We start from the raw sequence: 9,664 nt of genomic DNA, 5'->3' as shown, positions 1-9,664 counted from the left end.
TAACAGTCGAATAAGATCCTACCACAGTTAAGATAGCGTACATTGCTCATTCAAATACAGAAAATACAAATAACAAAAGATACACCCCTAAATCGAAAAATGTTACCTCAGGGTGCAGATTAAAGAAATTAATCAGCCTGAAATTAAAATATCGTATAGGAGCCAAATCAGAAGACATGTGATCTTCAAATCTGGCTTCACATACAAGCTCTTCTTATCGACAACAACCACCTTTGCGATTTCTATACCTTTCGATGAGCATATGAGAAGTTTCTGAAAATAAAACACAATACAGTCACTTCCTTAATCTATAAATATACTTCATTTTGTACTTTTGCATCATTCTTTATTTAATAAAGGCTAAATTGTATTCTTGGCCCCTTAACTATTTTGCTAGTATCGCTTTAGTCCCTTAATTAAAATTTGATTTATTTTGGTATCTTAACTTTCTCTCTGATATATATACATTTTGGTCATCTACGTTAGTTTTAATTTAAAAACATTAGGATTTTTTCATCTTTTTCCCCTCTTCATATCATCTCCATCAATCTTTGACAACAAAAATCCCAGAAATTTTCCATAAGAAAATGAAGAAACCCTAACGTTTTTGAATTAAAACTAACGGACAGGACCAAAAATGCATGGATTATATTTGTCATTAAAAAGAATAATAAAGGATCATACAGCTATAGTCTAAAATTTAACTGCATATGGTGCACACATCAGTGAAGTAAACCAAGGATCTCAGAAAATAGCAATTTGGTCAAATTCAGCGACACTACGATTCTATAGCATATTAGCATTAGCCTCTGTTTGACAACACTTTGTACTAAATCGCATATCACAAAATAATAGTGGTTTATTAAAACTCTACGATGATATATTGCTGTTATATGCGCTATTTGACATATGTGACACACACACACATTTGTAGCACCAACACTTATGATCAAAGGTGTGTCCATTGTCCGACACCGACATATTTTTTCAAATGATTACCAGTATCAACATGTCAGTGTATCTTGTCAGTACTTTGTATATAGATAAAGATTAAAGATCACTGGTGTCAACATATAAAGATTATTTTAATTAAAGCGAAAATATCAAAATACAACCTTAAAATGGTTAGTATCCATATATAAATAAATAAATTTGAGGGAATTTGAATAAAACAATTACCTCTTAGCAAGAACTTCAACTTTGTTGCAAATATTTTGAAAAGATTATTTTGCAAATAATGGTTCGGTCTTTTTATCACACTTGAGTGAGGAATGCAATTGATTTATCAACTTCTTGGAAAATCTTCTCACTCTTGAAATCACATGCTTCTCCAAAAACATGTTTTCACTTCTTCTGCAGAGAGGTGACAGCTAGAAAGGATTAATTAGCTACTCAGTTTATTACTAATAACAAATTAACAATCAACAAGGAAACATGTGAATTGATCAAACCAAATACAAGTGAATATTATCTTTTCAATGAGCTTACCAGTAATGGGAGTGGTCTTGAGTTGACAGAATGAAATGGAGTAAACTGCATTTATATCTTCCATCAATCAGAGGTGGGAAACTCGAGACTCTCACATCCAAAATGATCGAATTCATCTAGGGAATCCCAATTGCTAGCTGGAATATTCCTGAGCTTTTTACAACATTTAAGTCTCAATATTCTAAGTTTAGCCATTGACCTACTGGTGATACGTGGAAAACTCTCGAGACATTCACAATATGAAAGATCAAGGATTTCTAGTGAAGGCAACATGACAGGTGGAAAACTCTTGAGACAAATACAGTATGAAAGATCAAGGATTTCTAGTGAAGGCAACATGACAGGTGGAAAACTCTTGAGACAAATACAGTATGAAAGATCAAGGATTTCTAGTGAAGGCAACATGACAGGTGGAAAACTCTTGAGACAATAACAATGTGAAAGATCAAGGATTTCTAGTGAAGGCAACATGACAGGTGGAAAACTCTTCAGACCATTGCAACTTGTAATATACAAGACTTTAAGTTTATCCAACGGCTCATCCAACATGGGAGAAAGACTCTCAATACCATGTGATAATGAAAGATTGAGTTTTTCCAATGAAGGTAATTTGAGAGGTGGAATGGTTTTGATATTTGTACAAAAGGAGACTCTCAAAATTTTAAGTTTATCCAATGACTCATCCAATGTGGGAGAAAGACTCTCAATACTAGACAAACCATCAAGAGTGAGTTCCTCCAATAAAGGTAATTTGAGAGAAGGAATAGTTGTGAGCTTTTCACAACTGTCGACCATCAAAATTTTAAGTTTATCCAATGATTCATCCAATGTGGGAGAAAGACTCTCAATACTAGATAAATATAAAAGATCAAGTTTCTCCAATAAAGGTAACTTGAGAGAAGGAATAGTTGTGAGCTTTTCACAAAGGTTGACCATCAAAATTTTAAGTTTATCCAATGATTCGTCCAACATGGGAGAAAGACTCTCAATACTAGATAAATGTTCAAGAGTGAGTTCCTCCAAAAAAGGTAATTTGAGAGAAGGAATAGTTGTGAGCTTTTTACAACTTCTGACTATCAAAATTTTAAGTTTTTCCAATGACTCATCCAATGTGGGAGAAAGACTCTCAATACTAGACAAACTCTGAAGAGTGAGTTTCTCCAATAAAGGTAACTTGAGAGAAGGAATAGTTGTGAGCTTTTCACAACTTCTGACCATCAAAATTTTAAGTTTATCCAATGACTCATCCAATGTGGGAGAAAGACTCTCAATACTAGACAAACTATCAAGAGTGAGTTTCTCCAATAAAGGTAATTTGAGAGAAGGAATAGTTGTGAGCTTTTTACAACTTTTGACTATCAAAATTTTAAGTTTATCCAATGACTCATCCAATGTGGGAGAAAGACTCTCAATACTAGACAAACCATCAAGAGTGAGTTCCTCCAATAAAGGTAATTTGAGAGAAGGAATAGTTGTGAGCTTTCCACAACTTCTGACACTCAAAAATTTAAGTTTACCCAACAACCCAATGGAATCATCAAATGTAATTAAATCAGGACAATAGCGGCATGAAAAATCTTCTAAATTTTGGAGACTTGACATATCAAGTATCGATCTCAAAGAGCGACAATCTATTAAGCTTACACTTCTGATATTCTTGAAGTTCTGCAAAACAAAAAAACAAATAAATGAGTGAGCGAGTGATCTTAATTAAAGTGACATTGTTAATTGGATTAAACATATTTTTCTTCTTTACAAAATTACCAACTTTTATGTTTGGTCCCCATAAAACAAATAACATGTTTACGTCTCTATAAAATTTCCAAGCACGTTGAATTCTCTATTAAACTCAAATTTGTTTAATTATCTTTAAAGTTTTAAATGTTTGAACAACTTTTTGCAAGAATGTTTAAAATCATATAAAAATTAATTTACAAAATAATAGATTTTTTTTAAAATAGAATGAATTAAAAATGAAATTTTAAATGATAAAAATTAAATATAAAAGTTTTGAGAATTTGGATTTAAAAACCAAATTTTAAACTAATTTTTTGTTGGGAAACTTTTTTTTTTTTAGATAGACGAAATGACAGAGCCATTATAAACTCTCACATACAAGTGGAGGTACCGGGGTTCGAACCCCAGTCATGGCATTCAGTCTAACAATTTTGGCATTTTGCCAGTTGAGCAAGGACTTGCAGACAATTGTTGAGAAACTTTTTAAAATGTTGCAAAAGAAGAGAATTATTGAACTGTAAAATGTAAAAATTTAATGATGATAAAACATGTATGAATTTAGTATGCCCAAAAAAAAATTAGTAAAACTACATGTTGGAAAATTATAAGAACACAAACATGTCATTTTGTTACGAAAGAAGAAAAAAAAAACGAAAAGTGGGTGATTCTATAGGACAAAAAACAACCCATTTAGATACTTTTTTTTTTTTTTACAAAAACCCATTTAGATTAAAAAAATAAAAATACTTAAACCTTGTTACTAATAAATATAAAGTCATCACGCTTTGCCTTCTTGAAATCCGTTGGACGATAAAATTCAATCGGGAAACACTCTGATGGATAGCCCCACCACTCCAGTACTCTCAAACTATTTGGAAGATGCTTTGGACTTTCAGAAAAATCAACTCCTTTAATAACAAATGTTTTAAGAGAAAAATCAACATTGCGAATAACAAGTGTTTTAAGGTTTGTCATATTCTTAAAAGCCTCTCCATCCCAATTTACTTCTAAAGGTTTCCCGTGCGGTAAACCCAAAAGAATAATGATTCCAATTTTACTTGTTCCCTGTTAACAAAAAGAGCATAAATGAATCAAAATATATGTATATACGTTATAAAGGAAAAATTAGTAATGTGAGCATTTGTAACATGGATAATGAAGAGGTCTAAATCAAGGTTAAAGATGAAAAGTTCAATCATTCATATCAATTTTACTCACCGTATTTTCTTCTAAAACTTCAATTATGTCTTTAACAGACCATAATCTACTGCGTTCTCCAGGCTGATCTCGTGATTCTAGTCTGACAATTTCTTTTCCCATGTCTTCTATCCGATCATGTAATGTCAAATCATTATGCTCGCTTATCTTTATGAGAGATTTTTCAATTAACACATTGATGTGATCTTTGATTTCGTAACCATAATGAGTATGAAGTATTTTTTTGACTATTTCCAAATTAGCTCCCTTGAAGAAACAAGCTATGTCAAGAAAAACATCTTTCTCTTCTTGGACCAAAGCATCAAAGCTCACTTTAAGATTCTCAAAGATCTCTTCCTTCGGAATCCTTTCGTACCGAGCTAGCACAGAGCTCCATTCTTCTTCTTTTTTTGTAAATAAGTAAGAACCCATTATTTCAATAGCTAATGGAAGGCCACTGACATAGGTTACAACATGATTGAAAATATCTTCATGGCTTGAACTAACTTCGTTAGTTTTCAAAGTTTTCCATCTAAGAAAGTCGTAAGCATCTTTCTTGTTCAACTCTTTCACCTCATATGTACTTTCAACCCCATGACTTTTTACCACTTGTCTGTCACGGGTCGTGATGATAACTCTACTTCCACGACCAAACCATTCGGGTCTAGCAATAGCTTGTAACTGATCCAACTTGTCAACATTGTCAAGAAGCAAAAGAACCTTCTTTTGTTTGAGCCTAACTTCAAGTTCTTTAATTCCGTCGTTATGACTTGTTACCACAATTTTATTTTCTCCAAATATTTTAGAAAGAATGCTATTTTGGAGATGCATCAACCCCTGTTTCTCTGTGTTTCGTCTAACATCTTCAAGATAACACGAACCATCAAATTGATCAACAATTGAATTATAAACTACCTGAGCAAGAGTTGTTTTCCCTATTCCACCGATTCCGTGGATTCCAACCATATAGACCTTATCATCAGACCCAACATTCAAAAGCGATAATACATCTTGTTTTGGGGTCTCCAACCCAACTAGGTAACCAGGAATAGATAAGGAAAAAGGTCGGATCACTGTTGAGACGACTTGAACAATCTCATTAATAAACATGTATTCATATTCATTCCTGTCCAATATTAGAAATGAAGTCATCCTAGTGGACCTTTTTTAGAGTATTTTTTAACACATTTTTTTTTTTACTGAAATACCATTTGGACACAAATTTGGATTAAGAGCACTCATGCACTTAGATGATATGTGCGCACCAGATTAAGATCATACGGGTCTAAAAAATAGCATATTTTTATTTTTTGAAAATTCAAAATTAACAAATTTAAATTTGAACCTTTCGATCTCAATCAGACTGTTTCATATGGCTCGCATGAGTCCATGTGACTACACACAAACCCAGTCCATTTTTTTGACACAAATACATCACAACATATTATTTACTGTTCACACCGTGTGGCAAGAAGAGAATATATGGCATATGGTACTGTTGATTGAATATAATGTGGTTAACGACTTATGGTTAGTTTAGTTTAGTATGTTTAAAAAGTTTATTTTTAAGAGGTATTTTTAAAAGTTTTGTTTCAATGCATATATTACACATATTTCGATGAAAGGTTACCATTTAAAAGTTTTAAAGAGTCTCATTAACATTTCTTAAAAGTATTTTATACAATAAATATATCTTAAAAACTTCGATTTTTCTTATAAATACAACCAAATTCTTTTTTGAAAAATTTCTTATGCCAAGAACTTGAGAAGTATATAACTAAAATTGTACCGTAAACATTATGTAACCAGCAAAAAAAAAAAAATTAAGAACATACATACCCTCTCTTCCATTTGAAAACAGTGCCAGACAAATTAGCCAATTCATTCAAAGCCTTCTCCCATTCTTGCAACTTATTTTCGCTATGACAATTCCTCGATCCATGATCAGCCAGTGCTTCTCCATAAGTTTCTTTTAACCATCTCACAGTTGAAGGGTCAACTTCATAAAAGATTGGCCAAACAAATCGACCCCTTCCCTCCTTCATGCATTTAAGGATATGACAAAGTTCGTCTAAACAAAAGGATGAAGTTGCATAACTCGGAGAAAGAACAACGATGGCTGCCTTTGATTTTTCAATAGCTTCAAAAAGTGATTTCTCGATATTGTTCCCTTTGTTAATCTCCAAGTCATCCCTGAAGGTGCGGATTCCCCTGTTATGTAGAGCATTCCAAAGATTTCCTGTAAAATCAAGACGTGTATCAGGGCCTCTAAAGCTGAGGAACACATCGTATTCGTATCCATCATTTGTGATGGATGATGACGATGGTGATGCAGCCATGAGAAGAGAGGAAAGGTTTTTTTTTTTTTTTAACAAAAGAAGAGTGGAAATGTTAATATGAATGATTGATTTTTTTTTGGAGAGATAATATGAATGATTGATGAAAGTGTTGAGTTGGTAACAGTTATAAAGATTCGAAAAAAACACAAGGGACCATCAATATCTTCAACCTTTCTTCAAAAAATAAACCTTTCTTCAAAAAATAAACCTATTGGATACTACTGGTCAACTGCGTGCCCACATCAATTAAAAGAAAAAAAGAAAAAAAATAGTGGACCACTCAAATTGGCATGTCATAAAATATCTCAGAATGCTCGTCGAGAACTTTCTTCCCTAGGCCTTAATTCTCATCAATTAAAAGAAAAAAAGAAAAAAAATAGTGGACCACTCAAATTGGCATGTCATAAAATATCTTAGAATTGCGCGTCGAGAACTTTCTTCCCTAGGCCTTAATTCTCATCAATTAAAAGAAAAAAAGAAAAAAAATAGTGGACCACTCAAATTGGCATGTCATAAAATATCTCAGAATCGCGCGTCGAGAACTTTCTTCCCTAGGCTTTAATTCTCATCAATTAAAAGAATAAAAGAAAAAAAATAGTGGACCACTCAAATTGATATGTCATAAAATATCTCAGAATCGCCCTTCGAGAACTTTCTTCCCTAGGCCTTAATTCTCTTTTTGTTTCTTTTTTTTTTGCCTGTTTAGCTTTGTAACCAATAAAAAAAAATTGAGAGGTATCATTCGAGAGTCACAATGTTAAGAGTATTTTGTTTGTTACTATTCACAATGTTAAGAGCATGAGCAATCATAATATATAGTTATACAAACCCTTAATCCAAATAATTTTAGCATTCATACAATGCCGAGTTTTTTAGGTAGAATAAATGCTGAATGAAAACATCAAGTGGTAATTTTTTCCTATCCTACTCTCTTATCACATGCTCTACTATATTTCAAAAATATCTCCGTTTGAATCAGTGGCGGAGCCAGGAAATTTATGGAGCCCGGGCAAAAAAATTATCTCAAATTCACATGTGATATAATATATAAACAGTCATAAATCAAAATAAAAGAGGCGAGTTAAAAACGTTAAAATATGGCTTTACACAGAAAAAATTATAAATTTTCGACAAACGACAAATTAATTATAAATTTTTAAAGTGTCAAAAACTCAAAAAATAAAACTACAGAAATCTCGACCTATAAATCGAATTTTGAGTTCATTATCTGTAGAGGCATCTATAAAAAACATAAAAAAGGATCTGTAAAGTTTCATAGCATTTCGAAGTCGTTTAAATTTATTTTGATTTTTCAACCAAAATGTACAAAATTGAAATTTTGTTCTTCGTTAGCATATACTCACAAGTCAAATTTAGTTCCCTAATTTTGTAGGCATGACTAGAACATGATAAAAACATTCACCATGAAATTTTGTAGTTTTTAAACGAGATACAAATTAATTATAAATTGTTTAAGAAATTCATAATTATGAGGGAATAAAAATTCATAATTAATTACCAGTGGTCGAAGAAATTTAATTTTTTGTATAAAGCTATATTTTAAGGTGTTAAACATGTATGAAAAAAATAGTGAAAAGTTCAACATGTGGGTCACATTTTTAGACTACGCGTATATTATAGGGTGATCAAAAATAAGAAGAAATTCAAGTTACAATGCTAGAATATATGTTTTGTATTTTACAAGGTCATTTTTCAGACATAATGTATATTACAGGGTCAATTTGAACAATTAACCCGTTAAAATAAGAGAGATGAACACGTCAATAGTGTGCTAAATAAAATTAGGAGGTAAATATCTTTTCTGAGTCTATTTGCGTGTGAGAATTTTTAGATTTTGCCCAAATTTTTCTTTTTGTAAGTGTGTTAATGGGCTTTTGGGTTGGGTCTAATGCGCAAAAATTATCGATCGAGCCCGGGCGGTGAAACCGCCCATGGTTTGAATTATATGATTTGAAATATTTTTTGGGATTTTTCAAACATCTGATCAAGTAGTCCGAAAACCGAATTTTCGACTGGGACACGACAGAAACAACTAACAATGACGGGAAACACATAGATGGAGGTTATGATGGTTACTATGGTTCTTAAACTGGTTTTGAGATTTTAGAATCAAAATTGGCGAAAAAATGCATTTTCCCACCACAAATATATGGGAAAACAATATTCTGGATTCTGGATTACTAGACTTTTGACCCGTGCGACGCACGGGTCTTGTCGACTATAATAGAGACCAATGAATAATCTTTAACCAGTAAGATCATAGGTCGATCAATAAACGCAAATTAGATTATTAGAGATACAATATTACAATCAATATTGTCTTACTATGTCCTTCAATGACACTTGAATCTTATCAAATTTTACATTTTAGTTTTGAAAAACTAATCAATTAAAGACTCTTATTTTCTTTTATCAGAATATATTATTATAAAGAAAAAAAGATTAAAAGAATACAATATTATATTGTTACTAACATGAAAAACAAAGTCACTTCGATTAATAAAAATTCTAATTTACACGTACATCTCTAAAAAGAATAATTACAATTTTGCATGGAAATCAGGGTAGCCGAGTTTACATGGAAATTAGGGTATTCTGTTTGTAAATGTATTAAATAAGTGTACAACAACTTGTCAAAAAAAAAGTTTACAGAAACAATAGATATATACAAATGATGACACAACATGATAGGAATGAAAAGCTCATTAGTGGGGAGAAATATTAGGGATTGCTGCATTTTAGAGGGAATTTGTTAGGTTAAATTGGTGCGCTGTATTTTAGATGAAATTTGTTAGGTTAAATTGCTCTAGCATTTTAGAGGGAAAGTATTAGGTTAAGTTGATGCAGACCTAATAAAATTAATAAATAAGGATATAATCCGA

The 9,664-nt window shown here is 31.8% G+C and overlaps 1 protein-coding gene across 6 annotated transcripts; it reads right to left on the bottom strand.

The window, feature by feature from the left end:
- On the bottom strand, positions 1-6,860 carry LOC146917320 (TMV resistance protein N-like). 6 transcript variants are annotated; one of them, XM_085719117.1, is made up of 7 exons: positions 6,262-6,860; positions 4,444-5,548; positions 4,168-4,290; positions 3,979-4,131; positions 1,489-3,153; positions 1,180-1,353; positions 1-273 (listed from the first exon to the last, which is right to left on the bottom strand). In XM_085719117.1, exons 1-5 carry the CDS (start codon positions 6,759-6,761, stop codon positions 1,552-1,554), a joined length of 3,483 nt encoding a protein of 1,160 aa, XP_085575243.1. In that variant the 5' UTR covers positions 6,762-6,860; the 3' UTR covers positions 1-273; positions 1,180-1,353; positions 1,489-1,551. The 6 variants fall into 6 exon arrangements, with proteins under 6 accessions (XP_085575243.1, XP_085575241.1, XP_085575240.1 ...); XM_085719115.1 differs by having other exon boundaries at positions 1,180-1,370; positions 3,979-4,290; XM_085719114.1 differs by having other exon boundaries at positions 3,979-4,290.
- Positions 6,861-9,664: the final 2,804 nt, after the last annotated feature.

Source organism: Medicago sativa, chromosome 6 (genome assembly GCF_051527215.1).
Source record: "Medicago sativa cultivar Bolivia chromosome 6, Bolivia_mono, whole genome shotgun sequence".
In the NCBI taxonomy this organism is placed as follows: domain Eukaryota; kingdom Viridiplantae; phylum Streptophyta; class Magnoliopsida; order Fabales; family Fabaceae; genus Medicago; species Medicago sativa.
This window is presented reverse-complemented; position numbering and strand designations above follow the sequence as displayed.